This window comes from Typopeltis vanoorti, chromosome 3, assembly GCF_054136105.1.
Source record: "Typopeltis vanoorti isolate ZY-2024b chromosome 3, IOZ_Tvanoo_1.0, whole genome shotgun sequence".
In the NCBI taxonomy this organism is placed as follows: Eukaryota; Metazoa; Arthropoda; class Arachnida; order Uropygi; family Thelyphonidae; genus Typopeltis; species Typopeltis vanoorti.
This window is the reverse complement of record NC_143551.1, coordinates 13,353,838-13,377,510: the sequence shown is the minus strand read 5'-3', so window position 1 is coordinate 13,377,510 and position 23,673 is coordinate 13,353,838. Positions and strand designations below refer to the sequence as shown.

At 37.1% G+C, this 23,673-nt stretch overlaps 1 protein-coding gene across 1 annotated transcript in view; it reads left to right on the top strand.

Annotated features, from left to right (window-relative positions):
• LOC150107931 (mitotic spindle assembly checkpoint protein MAD1-like) overlaps window positions 1-23,673 on the top strand; it is a 166,712-nt gene that overhangs the window by 103,655 nt on the left and 39,384 nt on the right. The window contains exons 10-11 of the mRNA XM_090415454.1: window positions 6,910-7,054; window positions 15,319-15,450. Coding sequence (XP_090271580.1) covers window positions 6,910-7,054; window positions 15,319-15,450 — 277 coding nt within the window. The remainder of the gene's footprint in view (window positions 1-6,909; window positions 7,055-15,318; window positions 15,451-23,673) is intronic.

Genomic DNA, 23,673 nt, shown 5'->3' with positions numbered 1-23,673 from the left:
TGAGACTCCTGAAAGTGAAGAAGTTAATGATAATGATCAAGATAATCCTACTTTTACTGCTGATATTATTAAAGAAGGTCTTAAACTGGCCAGTAATTTAGGCAATTATTTTGCCGACATGATCCAAATGAAGAACGTGTTGGGAAGTTTTTACGTGACCTTAAGTTGTTAATGTCTTCATACAGAGAATTATATCGCAACTTATCTAAAGCATCAACACAGCAATTAATAACTGAGTGTTCATGCCTGAATCTACTGAAACAACCAGTGGTACTTTTGTTCAAGACATGACATGAAACACTATGTAAAACTAGCTAAACAAAGTCATGGGAGGACTTTGGCAAGAACATAGAAAATAAATATCAAGAAGATGGTAAGATATTCTGGAGGTTGTTGAAGAAGCTTAGAAATGGAGGAAAGAGTGCTGTAAAAGGAGTTAGAGATGATAAAGGTGACATGAAAACAGGAGAAAAAAGATATCCTTGAAGTATGGAGTAATTACTTTGAAAAATTGCTAAACGAAACAAGCAGTGATAGCACAGTGGTAAAAAACACTCAACAGGCATACAGTCAGGAATACATATTCATACTTGAAGTAGAAAAAGCCATCAAAATCTTGAAATGTGGAAAGGCAGCAGGAGTAGATGATATTCGACCAGAAATGCTGAAGTATGGTTGTATAAAAGTCTTACAGTGGCTGCACTACATAGTTCAGAAAGCCTGGACAGAGGGATGAATTCCAGATGATTGGAGTAGAGCTCTCATAGTACCCATATGTAAAAAGGGAAATAAAACTGAATGTGAGAATTGCAGAGGTATTTCACTACTGGGTGTTCCTGGTAAGATTTATGCCAGTATACTTGAGAAACGGTCGAGAAGAATTGTGGAAGAAAAGCTTGGTGAAGAACAAGCTGGATTCACGAGAAATAGAGGTTCTCAGGATCAGATTTTCGCTTTACGACAAATAGTTGAGAAATCATGGGAATATAACAAAGATCTATATTTAAGTTTTGTCGATCTGGAAAAGACATATGATAAGGTGCCAAGAGAGAGAAGCTATTCAATACGCTACAGTTATATTGTGTTAGTGGGGCATTATATCAAACAATACTTAGTCTTTATTTGAGTTGTAAGTCAGCAGTTAGAATTGAAGGAAGTACAGGAAGATGGTTTAATGTTAAATCTGGTGTGAGACAAGGATGTACATTATCCCCTGTGTTATTCATTATCTATATGGTATTAAACATGATATCAAAATTGGAGATGTTAATGTCAGCTCCTTGCTTTATGGGGACGATGTTATACTTCTAAATAAATCCGCTACAAGTCTGCAAGATTCCCTGACTAAATTGAATAACTGTTGTAATAGATATGGTATGAAGGTCAGCAATAAAAAGACAAAAACAATGAAAATAGGCAGAATCGCTGAAAATGTCAACTGCATTGTGAATGTAGAACCTGTGGAACAAGTAAAACATTTCAGCTACTTAGGCACGATTTATAGTGAAGATGGTAAATTATTATTATTATTTGACAAATCCATGGAATCCAAGGACTCATCGAGGGAGGGCACCAGGTCTATAACTCCGTCTCCACCATTCAATCACAACTGACCATAACTACACCAACGCCATCTACTGCATACCACCACTGGTATTTCCACAGACAATCACAAACATCCATGCCCACGGCGGGATTTGAACCTGCAGCCTGGAGAGCGGATACGCTATCCCCTCGGCCAAACAGGCTGGCCAATATCAATATCATATCGACCATATCAATAAAGCTGGTATGATAGGAAGTCAGTTGAGTAAATTCATATGGAATAAGAGAGAAATTAGTGAGAACACTAAATTAGCTGTATACAAGACAGTGTTCAAACCAATTTAACTTATAAATTTGAGAGCTGGGTCAGAAGTAAAACTTGACCAAAGACTAGATACAAAGATATGAGAATCCTAAGAATGGTTTGGAATGTAAACAGATGGCATCAATGGCAATATCATATTAAAAATGAGGATATTAGGAAAGAACTTGACATTGTCAACATCCAGGATTGTGTTAGAAGAGCTTAATCTCAATGGTATGGTCACTGAAACAGAATGGAAGAGGAAAGATTAACAAAACAAGTGTTCTCTGCTAGATTGGCAGAAAAACGACCCAGAGGAAGACCAAGATATAGGTGGATTGATACAGTAAAAAGTGCCTTAGACCAACATTTCTCAACCTTTCTAAGGCCTGCTGAAAACAATTCTATGGACCACTAAGTTACGGGGGGGGGGGTGTCTATCCATCCCAGATGACACTTTTTTGGCGTTTAAGATATCTTGCGTTACTGTATATAAAACAGGAACTGAGTGATGAAATAGACTTCTTCGACAATGTCATTGACAATTTTTTGTGAACCGAAAAGCAAGAAAAATAACATTTTGGAATGTTGGAATTAGAGTTTTACTTCAGAAATAAACATAGTGTTTTTGATTTATTTCCCTATATTTTTGTAATTTTTTTTAAAAACCTAAGTAGGAATTATGAACATTTTGGAAAAACTGTGCCATTTATAACATAGTAAATCTAAAGCATGTTTTGAATACATGGAAACATAATTAATTAAATTGGAAGTAAACGATTAAAAGTGTATCATCATTGAACAAAGTTTTAGTTTTTATTAAACAAATAAATAATATGATCTAATTATGTTACTACTTACTTTTAACGAGATGGTTGAACTTCTCGGACCTTGCAGATTTGCTGGATAATTTGGCTCAATATTGGTCAAATTCGGTCGGCACACACACAAAGACTATTTCTGTATTTTGTTTTTATTTGAAGGAGCGATAAAAATCCTTTCTCACAAAGATAGGTTGTAGAGAACTGCATGATGATTTTCAATACTACTTCAGATAATTCTGGAAATTCACTTCTCACTGAAGGCGATCTCCAAAATCGAGCCAAACGAAGATTACGGAATTGCATTTTAAGTCCATTGTCACTTGAAAGCTCAATTAACTGTTCTTTTTTTGCAGTGAAATGGATTGCAAACCCACAGGAATTTCTTATAAAAGTTATTTGGAAAATATATTTCAAAATGCAGTTTCATATTTTTGAGGTGATCACAAACCCTTTCCAGAAACTCAGAATCAACAAAAATATCATTTTCCACTAAAAAGGATTCCAATGTTGGAAAAGGTGCAAATTGTCTGTCTTTTACATAATTAATCCATAAAACCAGTTTTTTTCTCAAATGCCTTTATTTTGTTGTAGGCATCAAGAACAGTTTCTCAACCTGTGGTCTGCAGGCCACAGGTTGAGAAACACTGCCTTACACAATAGAAATATAAGATCTGATAATGTTGGAGTCTTGACAAGTAACAGACTGATTTGGAGGAAAATTGTAGATAGGAAGTTAGTAATAATGTAAATTTTTCATGTAGCACTATCATATCCTGTACACTCCTTGAGTGTACAGGATATGATAGTGTCATCATATCCTGTCATCATATCCTGTCATCATATCCTGTCATCATATCCTGATATTTGTCAGGATATGATGTGTACAGGATATGATAGTGTCATCATATCCTGTCATCATATCCTGATATTTGTCATCATCATCACATTCCTTAACAGGAATGTGATGATGATGACAAAAGAGCTGATTTAATACATGCATTAAATATTTTTCATTTTCTGTACTCTATAATTTATTATATCCTTCCTGTATGATGTTTATTATCTTCTGTGGCATTCCTTTGTTTTGAAGTGCGTTCCACACACACACACAATCTCTATCAATGGAATCAAAGGCTTTTCCCTAATCCACAAACAACAAATATAAAGGAAAGTTAAATTCACCTGACTATTTGATTATTATCTGCAGACACTAAGGTAGTTAAAATTATTGAAGTTGGAAAGCCTTTGAGACTGAATTGAACATAAACTTTTAGAGAACAACCATGAGTTGCCTCGGTCCTGAAGATACTTCAGGTGCAAACTTTGTTTGCTTACACTTGGATAAAGGATTAAACTAAATTTATTATAGTTTAACCAAGTGGGGAAAAACTTCCAACATCTTTCTCTGAATCCAGAGTAATTTAATAATAAGGCGAGACACCTTTTGGCAACTCGTATAGGTAAATATGACTTCTCCATTGCTTCCACCTTAGTATCACCACCACCATCTCTGGGTCTGGCTCCCACTGACAAGACCTCAATAAAGGTCAAAACCGGTCTGGGTAGTGGCCTTTCCCTTAACGCATAGCATTACACATGTCTGCAAGGAGATGTGCTTTGCATTATGAGAGATACTAAGACAAGTGGTGATGAGAGTTTCATCCACCTTTACCATGAGTTGCCTTAGTCCTGAAGATACTTCAGGTGCAAACTTTGTTTGCTTACACTTGGATAAAGGGTTAAACTAAATTTATCAAGATCACAGGATGAGAATTTACAAACTTCAAACTTATAAGGCACAATTTCTTTCATATCTCTTGCATTATCAGTTCTATCTCTATTTCCTTAAAATACAATGATAATTTTAAAGTTCCCTTTTTTCCTTCTGGAAACTTCTTCTTTATTATTCAAAACAAAAAGAATTCATCTCTTTCAGGTTTACAGCACTTAACTAGAATATGTTTGCTGCATGCTATATCAAAAGGGACAGTCTGTTGCTTTGGAAGAAACTATATATCACTTTTCTCTATGCCATAGACTCAGCTTCATTTAAAAGAAATTCATTCATGAATTTTGCAATAACTTTATTTCTTTCATAATGCTCTTTTCCACTTTTTGGCTTAAGAATTCCTTTAAACTATATTTTTCCCCTAAACTTCCAATTATTTAGAACATCTTTTATGTTCTAATCAATGCAACAGTTGTTCTAATATTCTCTATCACTAATTCAACTTCCTCTTCGGAAGAAGAAACTTCACACAAGCTCACTACTGGCTGGTGTAATATAGCTCATAAGATTACTTGGCTATTGAAGTACACATTAACAAGTTTAGATAAGGAAATTGTTATTCTGCTTTATGAGGCCTGATATGTCCACATCTGAATTACTGTGCTCAGGTCTGGTCTTCTTGGTTTCTTACTGATGAGAAAGCAATGGAGAATATTTAGAGCCAAGCGACCAAGATGGTGAGTGGTCTGTGGAATGTTCCCTATGAGGATAGAATGAGGAAGTGTGGATTGCAGAAGTTGGTCGATAGGAGAAAAAGAGTGGATATGATAGAAACGTTTAAGTTACTTAAAAGGTGTTATAGGATTGGTGCAAGGGAAATGTTTCAGCACTTGGCTAGAAGGGCCAGAACATGAAGTCATCCCTGGAAGTTGAATAAAGGTGTGCTTAGTAGGGCCGTGAGGACTAGATTTTATGCCATTGATGGCATCTCTTCATTCCCCTAATCTTTCTCAAGACTCATATCTTTAGTCTTTGGTGAGTTTTACCTCTGACCCAGCTCTCAGATCCATAAGTTAAAATTGGTTTGAACACTGTCTTGTATATAGCTACTTTAGTTTTTTTTTTGACTAATTTCTATCTTATTCCGTATAAATTTATTCAGTTGACTTCCTACCATACCAGCTTTGTTGATTCTTTTGTCTATTTCCATATTTAATTTACCATCTTCACGAAAAATCGTGCCTAAGTAGTTGAAATGTTTCACTTGTTCTATAGGTTCTCCATTCAAATGCAGTTGATATTTTCATTGTCTTTGTCTTTTTATTACTGACCTTCATACCATATCTATTACAACAGTTATTCAATTTAGTCAGGGAATCTTGCAGACTTGTAGCGGATTTATAACATCGTCCGCATAAAGCAAAGAGCTGGCGTTAACATCTCCAATTTTGATATCATGTTTAATACCACTTTCCTTCATAATGTGATCCATATAGATAATGAATAACAGAGGGGATAAAGTACATCCTTGTCTGACACCAGATTTAACATTAAACTATCTTCCTGTACTTCCTTGAATTCTAACTGCTGATTTATAACTCAAATAAAGACTAAGTATTGCTTGATATAATGCTCCATTGACACCATATAACTGCAGCATTTTGAATAGCTTTTCTCTTGGCACCATATCATATTTCCTTTTCCAGATCTACAAAACTTAAATAGAGATTCGTTATATTCCAATGATTTCTCAACTATTTGTCGTAAAGTGAAAATCTGATCCTGAGAGCCACTATTTGGCCTGCATCTTTCTTTCTTCTTTTCTTTCACTGCCTCTTTAACTTCCTGTGTCCACCATCGATTTCTGATTTTTCTATCCTTACAGACAACCTCACCATATGCCACTCTGGCTGAATCAATCAGTGTTTTCTTCAGGGCTTCATAAATCCAGCTTTGCTCTTTTCTCCAAATTAATGGAGGTGTCTGTATAATAATAATAAATTACACACATGTGAAACAATTTTTGTTTGAATTGTTAAATGCATTTTTAATTGTACAAACTATATACATTTAGTAGAAACAAATGTGGCACTGATAAAGGTCATTTGATATATGCGAAGAGAGACTTTTGTTTAAAAATTTCTTTAAATTTTTTATTTACTAAAAAATTAATCATAGAATACACCTTCACTTATATGTGACAAAAATACAAAAAAGGAAAAGGAAATCATAAATTAAAAAAAAAGTGCTGCATATCCCCTAAAGATCTTTTGTGTTCCCCTGGGGATAGTTATACTGCATTTTGGAAAACACTGCTCTAGTGGATTTGAATCCTAGCTTATTAGCAGAATGAAGATGTTATTCTCACTTTGGCAAATGAAATTACTTGAAATAAACATTTTTAAATGCATTAAATGGTGTTCTATTAAATTGATAAAATTATTTGATCTTCTATAATATTCTTAGCAGTGTCTTATTATTGTTTTAATAGTTCTTTTGGTTTTCAGTGCAAAATCTTTGGAATTAACGAAACAAAACTTGGAGGGTGAACAAATAAAAGTAAAGGCAGAGTTGCAGCGAGTTAAACAAAGTGCAGGTGACCAAAGCAATATGGTGAAGAAACTACAAAGAAAACTCCTGTTGATCTCCAAAGTAATGACCTCTTTTGAGATGACTCTTTCTATTTTAGAATTTTATGAACTTTAGGTTCATGCTGCTCCTTGTACTAAGCTTGCTTTAACAAGCTTAGTGTTTTATGGCACACCCTATATAATAATTCCTCATTGGCTACTACCTAATAAACAATTAAAGCATAAAGAGCAGTTTTAGATTAAGAAAAGAGTGTTAATCATGTTTATTAGGTAGGCCAATGAAGAAGGGTAAGGGAGCTGTATTTTGTTATTATTATTGAGACCTCTAGGGAATCAGGGATTCATCGAGGGATGCCACATACTACAAGCACCAGCTATTCTACTTATTCTTGAATTCATTCACATTGTTTCCACTCAACATCATATGGCAATCCATTCAAATCATGCACCACCCTATGAGAGAAAAATCTAGCCTCACCCCTTCTAAGTGGCATTCATTATTAGCTTCCAACGATGGCCTCTTGTCCTTTCCCCACTCTCCATAAATTGAAAAATTCCGTCAACTGAAATCCAGTATGACCCTTTCAGAAGTTTGTAAGTCTCAATCATATCACCCTCTTTCTCCTGTTTGCTAGTGTCTGCAGTCTACAAATTCTCAATCAGTATTCCACAATCCTGATATCATTTTTAACACTCTCCTTTGTACTCTCTCCAATATATCAGAATTACAACGGAAACCAGGAGACCAGACCTGTGCACAATAGCCCAAGTGAGGTCTTATTATCAAGGCCTTGTAAAGAGGCAAAATAACATCCTTATCTTTACATGTGAACGTTCGTTTCTGCATTGCAATTATCTTTTGTGTTGTATTTGCAATTTTTGCCACATGACTTCTGATCTTCAACTTCCTATCTATTAACACCCCAAGATTCCTAGCCTAATCCCACCAATATAACATGACATTGGATATCTAATCACTCTGAAGTGAATGACTTTACATTTACTGACATTGAACTGACACCCATTTTCCCATGCCCACAATTTCAGCCTATTCAAATCATTCTGTAAGTACTGCATATCAACAGCATTCCTGATTACCCTACCTATCTTTGCATCATCATCAACCAATAGCTGTCGCTTGTCAAATTCTTCCCAATATCATTAATGTATAGATTGAATAACAGTGGACCAAGCACTGATCCTTGTAGTACACCACTGGTTACTTTAAATTTTACAGACTCTCATCCCACACATACCACTTTTTGATATGTCAGTCAGCCGTAATCCTTTTATCCACGCTTATATTCTATAATCCAAACCCATGTTCTCCAATTTATGCAACAGTTTACCATTCTGTATTCTGTCAAAAGCCTTAGCAAAATCCAAAAGTATCATGGTGTATCCATTCCCCTTGTCTAGTTCAATGGAAACATTATTATAGAATGTGAGCAAATTGCTGAAATATTATCCTCCCTTAATGAACCCATGTTGCTCCTGAGAAGTAGAGATTCACTGTCAATGCATTTCTGAATGCGAGCCCTAACCAATTTTTCCAAAATCTTCACCACCACTCCTGAGATACTAATTGGTCGATAGTTGGAGACATCAGTCTTTGCAGCACCCTTGTGCAATGGAATTACCATACATTCTTTCCATTCCTGCAGAATCTTCCCTGTTGTGAGATTCATGTTAAACAGCCTGGTCAAAGGAATAGCCAGTAGAGCTTGAATACTTTTTAGGAGAAGTGCTGATATCCCATCAGTCCCCTCTTGCTGAATTCTTATTAATACCTTGTCGTCATACACCTGAATTTTTTCATCCAGTGAAGTGGTAGTAGTGAGCCCAATGTTGTATACACCAGATTGATAGCTTTTAACAAAATGGGCACTCATTAGTTGAATAACCTCTTTTGCATCTGTAACTGTCACGCTATCTGCATTTAGAAGAGTTATTCTTTTATATTCATTCTTTCTTTTACTTGCAGTATATCGATAGAATTCTTGTGGGTTGTCTTTAGCACGCAGAACCAGTTTCTTTTCATACTCAGACTTTTCTTTCCATATAAAGGTTTTTACTCTTCTAGCCTGCTGCTTATAATTTTCATAATGCATGTCATCCTTATACAAATGGTATTATTCCTTCCACATTATCTTTTTCTTGCGAATCTATTGCTTAATAAGATTACACATCCATTTGACTCCTACCCTGTTTATTCTTCGAACTCTCTTGACACGTTCTGATATAGCATCACTTAAGTATTGTTTAAATGCTTCCCATGCACTCTTGATATTCTCATCCATGAACTGATCCCATTCCACTGAACTCAATACACTCCTCAGTTGGTCATAATTGCCTGTTTTGTAGTTCATCATGTCACCTTTTCTGAATGGAAAATCATAAACTTAGTCACTTCCCAAGTGAGTACTGCGTGATCACTGTCACCAACCAGAGGCAGAATAGTTACATCTTTAAATGAAACACACTCTGACACTTCAAATCTAACACTCTTTGACCTCGAGTTCCTTCTGTTACATGCTGCTTGAGGAAGTTGTCCCGCAACAGCTCAATAAATGTATTTTCATTCTTCTCATGAGATTCTACTGCTACCCAATCAATATTGGATAATTAAAGTCTCCATTATGATTACTCTTTTTGAACTCATATTGTCTATTTGGTGTTGCATTTCTTCACCACTAGCAACTGATCCACCAGGTCTCTAACAATACCCCACCATGTAATTGATCTTGTTAGATTTCATCTCACACCAGATGGCTTCAACCTCTCGCCACATGAAATACTGTTAGTAGTAGTACTACAATCATAGGTCTCAACTCTAATTGGATTCAAGTCATCTGATATCATTAGCAGCACACCTCCTCCTCTCCTATCCTCTTTATCCTTCCTAATAATGGTGTACCTTTACACTCGATAGTAGTTAGTATGTCTGATTCTGATAGCCAGGTCTCACTAATGCCTATAATCTGAGTCATGGGAGGTCCCATCATATTGACTAAGACAACAAACTCTGCCCCTTTGTTTCTGATACTCCTAGCATTCCACAGACATAATAAATAATCTATTTGCATGTTCTTTTGTATGCTGTTGTCTGCATAACACATTTGGACAACCTGCAGGTCTCATTCTTCTCTAGTGCCTTATACATGTAGTCTTTGCACATATTTGATGGGTCCAAACTGGACGAACACAAAGTCAAAATCATTCTGTCCTAGTCAACATTTCCACTACAAAGCCCATTCCCATCATTAACACATTTATATAACATTGTCGCTCTTACACTCACATTCTCACCATACCTCCCTTTATAATTTAGTTTCCCTGACTCTCTGTGTTAAGTTTCATACCAGTTGTTAGCTTTTCTAGACTTATGATACCAAACACATTCCAGAGCAGGCCGTCCCTCCAATCTTCCCTCAGACTCACTCCACATATCCAAAAACTCTCATCCATTCCTTCTAGCCTATGCATCGAATTGCTTGCCATCATAGCCCTTCTTCTTAATTCATTTTTATCGGGGTAAAATACTGACAATTTTCACTTTTGTCTCTTCCAACAACTTTTTCATGTCCTCTCTCATACTGAACTTATTGCTAGACAAGTTGTTAGTGCCTACTACAATTACAGCATAAAAAGCTTACTATATATGCTTGAATGTGACATCCTCTATAGATTTTATATCTGTAGTGTTATTAAACTATAAAAATGTCCACAAATTCACATGGAGAGAAGAGGCAAGAAATAAGAAAATCTCATTGAATATGTTATTGTTGATAGTGATGTTTTCTCCCTTGTGCAGTACACCAGAGTGTACAGAGGATTTGAAATTGGAAGTGATCACTATTTAGTCTTGAGCAGGATAAAATTGAATTTCATATTGAAAAGAATGAAATGTAAGAAAGTTTTAAAGCGAATAAAAGTTGAGCAGCTCTCAGACGTGAACTGTAGACTAAAATACACAGATTATTGAAGAAAAAATGGAAGAGTTTGAGAATATCAACCAAACCATGCAGATTCAATGGAAAGCCTTGAAGAAAACACTGATTGATTCAGCCAGAGAGGCATGTGGTGAGGTTGTCTGCAAGGATAGAAAAATCAGAACTCCATGGTGGTCACAGGAAGTTAAAGAGGCAGTGAAGGAAAAGAAGAAAGCATATCAAAAGTACCTGGCAAATAAGTCAGCTTGTGCTCTTAGAGAATACAGAGATAAATGTGAGAAAGCTAAACACTGTGTAAAACTAGCTAAACAAAAGTAATGGGAGGACTTCGGCAAGAACATAGAAAATAAATATCAAGAAGGTGGCAAGATATTCTCGAGGTTGTTAAAGAAGTTAGAAATGAGGAAAGAGTGCTGTAAAAGGAATTAGCGATGATAAAGGTGACATGAAAACGGGAGAAAAAGATATCCTTGAAGTATGGAGTAATTACTTCAAGAAATTGCTAAATGAAACAAGCAGTGATAGCACAGTGGTAAAAAAACACTCAACAGACATATAGTCAGGAACACATATCCATACTTGAAGTAGAAAAAGCCACCAAAGTCTTAAAATGTGGAAAGGCAGTAGGAGTAGATGATATTCGACCAGAAATGCTGAAGTATGGTAGTATAAAAAAAAGGCTTGCAGTGGCTGCTCTGCATAGTTCAGAAGGCCTGGACAGAGTAACAAATTCCCGATGATTGGAGTAGAGCTCTCATATTCCCATATATAAAAAGGGAAATAAAACTGAATATGAGAATTACAGAGGTATTTCACTACTCAGTGTTCCTGGTAAGATATATGCAAGTATACTTGAGAAACAGTTGAGAAGAATTAGAATTGTAGAAGAAAAGCTTAAGGTGAAGAACAAGCTGGATTCCAGCCAAATAGAGGCTGTCAGGATCAGATCTTCACTTTACCACAAATAGTGAAGAAATTATGGGAATATAACAAAGATCTCTATTTGAGTTTTGTCGATCTGGAAAAGGCATATAATAAAGTGCCAAGAGAGAAGCTATTCAATATGCTACAGTTATAAGGTGTCAATGGGGCATTATGTCAAGCAATATTTAGTCTTTATTTGAGTTGTATGTCAGCAGTTAGAATTGATGGAAGTACAGGAAAATGGTATAATGTTAATTCTGGTTGAACATTATCCCCTCTGTTATTCATTATCTATATGGATCACATAATGAATTAAAGTGGTATTAAACATGATATCAAAATTGGAGATGTTAATGTCAGCTCTTTGCTTTATGCGGACAATGTTATACTTATCAATAAATCCGCTACGAGTCTGCAAGATTCCTTGACCAAATTGAATAACTGTTGTAATAGATATGGTATGAAGGTCAGCAATAAAAAGACAAAGACAATGAAAATAGGCAGAATCGTTGAAAATGTCAAATGCATTGTGAACAGAGAACCTGTGGAACAAGTAAAACATTTCACCTACTTAGGCACGATTTTTAGTGAAGATGGTAAATTAAATATGAAAATAAACTACAGAATCAATAATACTGGTATAGTAGGAAGTCAATTGAATAAATTCATATGGAATAAGAAAGAAATTAGTCAGAACACTAAATTAGCTGTATACAAGACAGTTATCAAACCAGTTTTAACTTATGGATCCGAGAGCGGGGTCAGAAGTAAAACACTTGACCAAAGACAGGAGACGGCAGATATGAGAGTCCTGAGAAAGATTAGAGGCGTGAAGAGATGGCATCAATGGCAATATTGTATTAAAAACGAGGATATTAGGAAAGAACTTGATGTTGTCAACATCCAGGAATGCGTTATCAGAAGTAATCTCAGGTGGTATGGTCATTTAAACCGAATGGGCGAGGAAAGATTGGCAAAACAAGTGTTCTCTGCCAGGTTGGCAGAAAAACGACCCAGAGGAAAACCAAGATATATTTAGATTGATACGGTACAAAGTGCCTTAGACGACAGAAATATAAAATTTGATAATGTTGGAGTCTTGACAAGTAACAGACTGATCTGGAGGAAAATTGTAGATAGGAAGTTAGTAATGATGTAAATTTTTCATGTAGTACTATCATATCCTGTACACCCCTTGAGGGTACATGGCAGGAATTTGCTGATGATAAAATAAGCTTGTTCTTAAAAAAAAATTTTTCTCTTTTATCCACTTAAAATTCTTAGCATACGAAAGCATTCTTGTGTAGAGGCTTAAGTGCTGTGAGGACATTATGTTGGAGGTTTAATGGATTTTTTACAACACTCAAAAAGAATTAAAATAGAATTTAATATTTCCTATATTTCGTCCTAGTCACTAGGACATCTACGAGGATTACAAAAACAATTAATGTAACATGCACACAAAAACTTACAATACTAAGCCCAACCACATGGGTGACACTAAAGTCCTATCTAGGTGGAGCGCCCTCTAAGGGCGGTAGTAGGTGGCCTTGAATGTAAGGTGGGACCCCTGGTGGTGAGTGTTTCCCAAATCTTCGGAACCTTAATGCAACCGTATTTATTAAGATTTGGTTGGTTTCTAGAGCTGCTGCTGTTTCTAAGAAAAGTCTCTCTTTCTTGAATTTGCTGTGGTGGAGCATGGTGGTTTTCTTCCATGATACTCTGTGGGTGGTGTCCAAAACATGGTCAGCCAAGCCTGAATGGCCATAGTTGTGTTTAATGATGTACGACTTGTGTTCCTCCAGGTGGATGGATGCTGATCTGCCTGTCTGTCCAAAGTATGCAAGCTTACAGGAACAGGGTACTTTGTAAACTCCAGGCAGAGAGAGAGGAGGGAGCTGATCTTTCGTAGAACGGATAAGGGTAGCAAGTTTGCGGTAAGGCTTATATGCTGTGTGTAGGTTATACTTTTTTAGTATCTTGGCTATTTTTTCCGAAGTACCACGGATGTAGGGTATGGTGATGGCATTTTTAAAGTCTTGTTGACGAGAGGGACGGGGAATGGGGGAGGAATTGATTATTTTTTTGATACTGTGTTCGCTGTAGCCATTGGAGAGGAAAGTTCTGTGTATGTGGTTAAGCTCAGTAGTGAGGGCGGTTCCACTGGAACAAAGATTGTGGGCTCTCTTGGTAAGAGTTTTAATGATGCCATATTGTTGCGAGGGGTGGTGGTGGGAGAGTTTGTGAATGTATCTGCCTGTGTGTGTGGGTTTTCTGTATACAGTGAAGGCAAGTGTATCATTAGGCATCTAGGAAGGGTAAACAATTGTTCTTTTCCTTTTCCATAGTAAATTGGATTCTTGGATGTAGGCTATTGAGATGACTGAGGAAGTAGTCTAACGTGTCTGGGCCATGAGGCCAAATAGAGAACACATCATCTACATATCTTAGCCAGATAGAAGGTTTGAGTGGGTCTGAGTCTATAGCTCGTTTTTCGAAATCTTCAATATAGAAATTGGCAGGGGGGGGGGGGAACCCATGGCGGTTCCCTCTATCTGCTTGTAGATTTTGTTCTTCCAAGAGAAATACCCAGAGTTGATGGCAAAGGAAAAGAGATCTAAGATGTCAGAGGGAAAAACGTTTTCTAAGAGAGATAAAGTGTCAGTTAAGGGAATATTGGTAAACAAGGAGGAGATATCAAAGCTTACTAATATGTCTGTATTATTCAAGGTTAAATTTTCTGTGAGGGCTTTAAAGTGGGTCGAGTTTTTTATATAGGAAGCGGAATTTCCGGTGAGGGGGGGGACAGAGAGTTGGCCAGCTGTTTAGACAGTCTGTAACAAGGTGCATTGGTGGCATCTACTATAGGTCTGAGTGGGGAATTGCGTTTGTGGATTTTTGGTAAACCGTATATTCGGGGGGGACTGGAGCGGAAAGGTTTAAGTTTTTTCGTGACGTCAGGGGGCCAGGAGGTTACTTTTTTAAGTAAGATTTTTAATTTCTTAACTTGTGTTTTTGTGGGGTCGTGTTCTAGTGGGATATAGGTAGCGCGATCGCGGAGGATAATGTTCATTTTACGATTGTATTCGCTAATACAATACGTGGTTGGGCTTAGTATTGTAAGTTTTTGTGTGCATGTTATGTTAATTGTTTTTGTAATCCCTGTAAATGTCCTAGTGACTAGGACAAAATATAGGAAGTATTAAATTCTATTTTAATTCTTTTTGAGTGTTATAAAAAAATCCATTAAACCTCCAACATAACATACGAAAGCATGATTCTTATATTTTGTAATACTAAACTTACATCTTACTAAGATGGGTTCAAGTTATTGTCAAGTTACTGTATAGTAGATGAAAACTGATTTAGGAAGAATTTATATGCCATATAAGATTTGTCCTTATTTTGAACAATTATTTATGAGTGCTTTATTTTCTTTACATCTCAGGAACGAGATTGCTTTAAAAAACTTCTGGACTCTTATGAAAGTGAAGTCACAATACCTGTAACACTGATGACAAGAGTTCACACCCAAGATCTTCAGAATATTATAGAAGACTATAAGGTCACTTTGGCAAAAGTGAGTGTTTAAATAGCATATAATATTTAAGTGATATTTATGAAATATTGATGGGATATATTGCTGGCTGATCATGTTTACCATAGGGTTTTAGTTTTTTAGTTCATATTTTTTAAAAAAATCTTCATTATCTTAATTTTGTTTCATTTATGATTTTATTCCTTCTGTATATCTTTAATCATGTATTTGGTTTTTGCCTTGCACAATGTTTTTCACTTACATATTTTTTTTGTAGCTTAATTTTAAACTCTGCAGTAAATGTAACATTATCATGATCAAAAAATTATCCTTGTATATCCTGTTTGTTACTCTTTCTAATTAAGAAATTTTTTAAATGAATAAATAATCGATTAATTTTAAGCCAGGTTGTATAAACAGGAGTAAGCTCAATTACTTGACTTGACTTATCTAGGTGCTGTCGGCCCGGGGGGACTTTTGGCCTTAAGCACCACATGATGCCATTGAGCACTGTCCTCTGCGACTATCTGCCACGTTCCAGTCTCCAGCCCGACAACCTGCAGATCCTCCTCCTCCTCCTGATCTGCCTATCTCCTTCTCGGTCTGGCGGCCTCTTTGATCAAGGTCAGGCCTCCCACACTTGTCTCACAGTCCTTTCTGGCCCATATGGTGCAGGTGCCCCAGCCACTGAAGACTCTGGGCTCGCAGCTCTGTCAAGACGTCTGCCGAGTTGTAAAAAGCGTGTATGGCAGCATTAGACCGCTTCCTCCAAACTCCATCTGCCATGACCCCTCCATAGATTCATCGTAGCATCTTATTCTCGAATACTCACAGGTGGTCGGCTTGCCTCACCGTGAGAGTCTATGCTTCGGCATATAGAGGAGAACAGGTCTGATCAAAGTCTTGTATAGTCCCACCTTTGTAGTCCAAGACAATAAACGCGAGGCAAAAAGGGGAAGCACTTGATAGTAGACCACATTTGCAGCATTCACCCAACTCTGGACATCAACTTCAACTTTGTTGTCTTCAGTCACAATAGACCCCAGGTACCTGAATTCCGATACTCTCTCAAACTGAGCAGCTCCCTCTAGATCTTGAACACCATGGCGACTCATGAAAAGGTTCTTCGTCTTCTTGGCGTTTATCTTCAGACCAACTTCTTCTGCAGCTTCCTCAATAGCAATAACCAGTGCCACTGCATCGTCCCATTGGTGCGCCATGACATTCAGGTCGTCTGCGTAACCAAGAATCCTGACCTGCATCCCCATGCCGACTCCACCCGCCACTTGTTGTATGTTTCTAATTACTTTTTCCAGCACTAGATTGAAGATAATCAGAGAAAGCCCATCACCTTGCTTCACACCAGTCTGTACTTGAAACGGGTCCGACAATTCACCTTCTGCTTTCACTCTTGTTCTTGAACCAGCTACACGCACCACACCATTTTTCAGAGTTTTCGGAGAATTCCCAGCTCTTCTAACACCTGCCACATTTTTGGGCATATAATTGAGTCATAGGCTTTAGAAAAGTCTATGAAAATATTCTGGACTTCCCGATTATATTCCCAGCACATTTCAAAAACTTGGCGCAGTGTGAAGAGTTGGTCTATTGTAGAATGGTTCCTTCTAAAATCCGTCTGGTAATCACCAAGGCACTCTTCTGCATATGGTGTGAGGTGTATTAGCATGATATTAGACAGCACCTTGTAGTCAGTCGTCAGCAGTGAGATGCCCCTATAGTTGCACATTGAAACTTATCTCCTTTCTTATCAGGGGTGATCAGCGCCTTCTTCCACTCATCTGGTAGATGCTCCTCCCGCCATAGCAGCAAGATGAGCCGGTGCTGCTGCTCCAGCAGGACATCCCGCCATTCTTCAGAACCTCTGCTGGATGCAGTCCACTCCTGGAACCTTATTATTGTTCAGCATACGGACAGCACAAGTAATCTAACTAAACGTCGGCTCTTCAATATATGGTTCTCCGGTATTGACGTTCAGCAAGTTCTCAAAATATCTACACCACTGAGCGAGAGCTTCTTTTGAGTTTGTTAGAAGATTTCCACTCTCATCTCTTATGGTTGCCACTTGTGCCTGGGCACCTCGCATGGCTTTGATCGTCCGGTACATTTCCCGCCCATTATTCGCCACCCTATTACTCTCTATGCTGGCCACCTTCTCATTAAGATATTTCCGCTTTTCCCTACGTAGATATATATTCACCACTCTTCTCACCCTCTCATATGCAACCTTCTTCCTGCTGTCTGCCAAGTAGTTCAGTAGCGCTTCCCTTCGTTTCGCTACAGCTTCTTCACACTCTCTGTTAAACCATGCCTTTCCTCTTCTCTTTCTCTTTCTTACAGTCCTTGAGACAGCAGATGTGACCGCATTTTTGATGGTGTCCCACATCCTATCCGGATCACCCTCCTCCTGTAGCTCTTCAAAGCGGTTCTGCAGCTCTAACTGGAAAGCTCATCTGCCTTCCGCTGTTTTCAACTTGTCCAGGTCCCATACAGGTCACATGTAGTAGGATGCGAAGGCTTCTGGACTGCAATTCTGTGCCTAAAATCGTAAGCTACCAGGTAGTGGTCGCTATCTCCGTCTGCTCCTCTAAAACTTCCTCACATCCGAGATGGACCTGTGGTGATGCCAATACTCTGGTACATGGTCTATTTGGTTAGCTGTTCTACCATCTGGCAATCTCCAGGTCTGCTTGTGGACGTCTTTGTGCGCAAACATAGTACTCTTTGCAAATCATCCCATGGCTGAGGCGAAACTCACAAGTCGGGTCCCATTATCGTTGCACTCCTCGTGTAAACTCTCACTTTTCACGAAAGGATGCCACACACGCTCTCTCCCCAGTTTCGCATTGAAATCTCCCACCACTAGCTTGACGTCATAAGACACTAGATTAACACAGGTATGCTCAAGCACTTCGTAGAAACAATCTTTGGCTTCCTCCGCGCTCTCTTCTGTAGGCTCAGTACCGTTCACAATAGGCACATTTTGGAAAACGTCCCTTAACTCTAATAGTGCACAGCCGATTGTTCACAGGTTTAAAATCTAAAATATTACACAGAAAATTATCACTAACTATAAACACAGTTCCGAGGACTCTTCGTCCTCTGTCATCACCACTGTAGAATAGCATATACCCCTGATTACGGGTCGAGCCATGGCCCAGCCACCGCACCTCTTGTAGAGCACAAATTCCAATTTTATACTGTCATAAGACATTCTTCACATTAAAAAAAGCACCTTCTTTCATCAAACTGCATATATTCCAGGTCCCAAACTGCACATATTCCAGGTCCCACAGAAGCCATGGAACTCGTCACAAAGCATCCGAGTTCCATGGCTTCTGTGGTACTTGTTTCGTAACCAGAGTCTTTTTATAGGAGGGTGGTTGGCCTCTCACTAACCCTCCCCATTTCTCTTGGCGTGGGACTGGCAAGGTTTCGACGGTGTCCTTTCTTGACTCCTCCACCTTGGCTGGGTTACTATAAAGCTGAATTTTTTGTTTAATATTGATAGAATATTTTTAATATAACAAGCAATTACAAACCTCTTTAGATAATAACAAACATTATCAAGCAATTTGGAACTTAATAAATTAGGTGTATTTCTGTGTATTTACTTTTATATAACAATACGATATGAAATAGATGTGAATGATTTAAGTTACTTATTTAGCACCGTGGATGAGCAAGAGTCAGATAATTCAAAAACCCTACAGATTAATCCTTGAACTTTTTTAATTACTTCAGTAAGCACAATTGTGTTCTTATACTAGGTGATGAAATTCATTTACCACCTAAAGATATTTACAAAACATGCATACCTACAGTGCGATTCAAATCCACAGCAAGTTGATTAGAGCACTGTTTCTGAACCAGCAGGCACGGCCCGGTACTGGTCCCTGGCATCAATTTTATACCGGCCAAGAGAAATTCTCCTGGAATTTGTGATTTTAGTTTTCTAAGCATTTTCCATGAATAAATATTTTATAGTGGAAATATTCTGACGAGAATAATATTCCTGAATGTGTCAAAAAGCTCAGACCCAGAATGCCTAAATGACATCTGTGTAGCAAATGCTAGTGACCAAGCCGCATATTTTTAAACATGGAAGTATTCATGAATTATCAGGAATTTTTAGACATCGAAATCTTTCAGCATTCAAGAAAGGGGGTATACTGCTCTTTATGACCAGCCATAAAAAATGCCTGTAAGCCAATTACAACAATAGGCGGTGTATCCTCTGTTCTCAAAACTGAACGAAATAACATCTGTGTTGCAAATGTCAGTGACAATCAGTCTTACAGATTTAAATTTTAATATGAATAAGAGATAAGGGACTGTTTAATTTTGGTGTTAAAAAATCTTGTATTGAAGGTGTTTGTGATGCAACAAATAGTGAATCATCCACCTCAAACCTATAGAGTGATCTCCAGGATGTACAAAGGAGGGGAAAACTACCAGCACACAGAAGAAAAAAGTCTGCATTCACTCATAAGTACATGGACAGCTATATAAAATTTAGTTTCATACAGTGCCCTTACACTGACCAATTGACACGACCTCAGTGTGTCATTTGTGCTACTGTTCTGGGAAATGAAGCCCATGACGACTTACTTAACATCTCAACACAAAACATTTGATCTAGTCAACAAACCCATTGAATTCTTTGTGTGTAAAAGAGATGCACTTAAAATAGAAAAGAAAATTATTTCCCAAGTATCAACCACTGACATTTCACTTCTGACAGCATCCTTCATCCTATTTAATATCATTACAGATAGGTAAATATAAAAAACCGTATTCCATTGGCAAAGAACTCAGCACAAGGATTGTTTGAAAAGTTTGGTAAAAAAATAACTTAAACACATTTTTTCAGAAAAAATCACCTTTATTTCTCAGCATAGTCTCCATCAAGGTCTACACATTTGGTCCAGTGAGTTTCCAATTTTTTCATCCCATCTAAAAAGTAGGATTTGTCAACTTGTGCAAAATAGTCATTGGCAGCCTTGATGACATCCTTGTTCAAAGAAAAATTTTTTCCACTGAGGCAAATTTTTAAGTTTGGGAACCAGAAATCACATGGGACCAATTCCGGAGAATACGGTGGATTCTCCGGAATTCCGGAGAATATGTGGAACTGATTAGAATCTCAATTCATGCAATTTTGCCATTGCAAAGGCCGATGTGTGGAATGGTGCATTGTCTTGATGAAAGAGCATTTTTTTGTGTGGAAATCTTGGCCGTTTTTTCTTCAGTTCTTCTTTTAAATGGTCCAAACAATGACGCATAATAGACTCCTGTTATTGTCTTACCCTTTTCCAAATAGTCTATCATGATAATTCCTCGGGAATCCCAAAAAAAACAGTGGCCATCACCTTCTCAGCGGACAAAACGGTCTTTGCGTTTTTCGTTGCTCTCTCACCGGGCATTGTCAACTGTTTAGAGTGCTGTTTGGACTCAGGTGTGTAGTGGATAGATCTAAGTTTCATTTACAGTCACAAATCGATGCAAAAAATCTTGCGAATTGCGATTAAACATCGCCAAACACTGCGTTGTAATGTCTTTTCACATGCCTTTTCGATTGACAGTCAACAATCATGGCACCCATTATGCATACAGCTTTTTCATGCAGGATATTATATACCCATTCAGTCAAAATGCCTACAATCTCAGAAATCTCACGCACTTTCACTCAGTTGTCTTCCATAACGATACCATGGATTTGTCAATCATTTGCTTCGTAGTAACCTCAGTCGGGCATCTGGAGTGCACTCATGACTTACAGCCACGTTTAAACTCATCCAAAAATAAATAGTCTTTAATACTGGTGCAGAGTCCCCATGAACTGCATCTAACTCGGTTTTCATCTGCATGGCTGTCTACTTCTTCAAATAAAAGTGTTTCATCACTGCAAAAAACTCGTTTTTCTCATTTTTATTAAAAATGCGAACACAGTCATTTTAAATGTTTGCCAAATGAGAACTACGCTTTGCACGTGGCTAAAATCTTGAATGAATTTTGTCGGCATCTATTGGAAATTTATCAAACTTTTCAAACAACCCTCGTAATCCTTCTTTGATTGCCTTGTAATGGAGTATTAGGCCAGTCTCTGGCAAGTAAAATGAAAGACATCCCATTGTCAAATGATACAGTTGAAAGACAGATATCTGATATGGCAGAAGATACAAAAACATAACTCATTGAAAAAATTAAAAAATCTAAATCATTTGCATTACAACTGGATGAATCTACAGATATTCAGAACAACATTTTACTTGTGTATATACGATATATTAATCATGATGCTAGTGACATGAAGGAAGACTTAAGTTTTTATGAATTACCTACGCACATTACCAGCACTGAAATTTTCAGTTTTAAATGGTTTCATTGAAGAGAGAAAGGTTTCAAATGGAAAAATTGCATTGGAGTTTGTATTGATGGTGCTGCCTGTCTTACAAGTAGAAATTCAGGTTTAGTCACTGAAATTAAGGATATGGCAGGCAATAACTTATTGTCAACGCATTGCTACATCCATAGGCAAAACCTGGCCTCCAGAGAAATTGCACCTGAGCTTAATGAAGTCCTGTCTCAATCTGTTAAAATTATTAATTATATAAAACACAGTGTTTTAAATACAAGACTTAAAAGCATCTGGATGTGCGATGAAATGGGCTCTGATCATCAAAATCTTCTTTTCCATTCGGAAGTTTGTTGGCTGTCATGTGGTAAAGTTCTCAAGAGGTTATATGAACTCTGAAAGGAAGTTGAGCTGTTTCTAATTGATAACAAAAGTGACCTGTCCCATTATTTCCAGGATAAGAAATGGGTAGCAAGACTGGCATATCTCAGTGACATATTTTCTTACATAAGCGAGTTGAATTTAAAACTTCAAGGTTCAGATACAACAATATTTAATGCTTGGAACAAGATCAGTATTGCCATCTATAATAAGATGTTTAAATTTATTGTTTAGTTCATGTGTTCATGTTGGAATATATCTTTTTTAATGTTGAATTTGTGTACATCTATGTTTTGCTTTGATTTTTAGAAACATTTTCTTCTTTCTTTTTTGGCAGTTTATTTGGATTTTACTGTGTACCATACAATGGTCACTTCCAATGTTGAAGGTATTTATAACAGAGCAGTCTTCAAAGATTTTTTCTTATTGCTGAGGATAAAGTCAATTTCACTAGTTTTTCCATTTGGACTTTTCCATGTCCACTTTCTATGTGTTTTTTTCTTGAAAAAGGAATTCATGATATACAGGTTTTCTTTTTCTGCAAATTCTATTAACCTTGCTCCTCTGTCGTCTCTCATGCCATGTCCAAAATTTCCCATTGAGCTTTCATCTGAATGCTGTTTACCATTTTTAGCATTAGAGTATCGCATTACAATTCTGAAACAATGTTTTCCTTTATTGTAGTTGGGATACATCATGATAAAAGGCTTCAATTCTTCATCAATATGACTTATTGTTGGTGCATAGACTTGGATATATGATGAGAACTTATACCACATTTGCCATGAGTTTCCCCAGTCCTGAAAATACTTCAGGTGCAAACTTTGTTTGCTTACACTTGGATAAAGAATTAAACCAAATATATAAATTGGTAGCATAGCCAAGTGAAAAAAACTTCCATCAACACATCTCTAATCCAGAGAATTTTAATAATAAGGTGTGACACCTTTTGGCCACTGGCATATGGAAATATAACTTCTCCATTACTTCCACCTTAGTATCACCACCTCTGGGTCTGGCTCCCATTGATGAGACCTCAATAAAGGTCGAAACTGGTCTAGGTAATGGCCTTTCCCTTAATGCATAGCATTATACATGTCCACATGGATATGTGCTTTGCATTATGGGATACTAAGGCAAGTGATGAGAACTTATACAAGAGTTGCTCCAGTCCTGAAAATACTTTAGGCGCAAACTTTGTTTGCTTACACTTGGATAAAGGATTAAACCAAATATATAATTGGTAAGCAAAAGTTCTTAGCAAATAAGTTAGCAGATGCCCTAAAAGAATATAGAGAAAAATGTAAGAGAGTTAAGCTGTATGTAAAACTAAAGAAAAATCATGGGAAGAATGTGGTAAGAATATAGAAGATAAATATGAGGAAGTGAGAAATATTTTGGAGGCTATTTGAAAAAGCTTATAAATGGAGTAAAGAGTACTATAAATGGAATTGAAGATGATAAAGGTGAACATGAAAACTGAAGATAAGGATATCCTGGATGTCTGG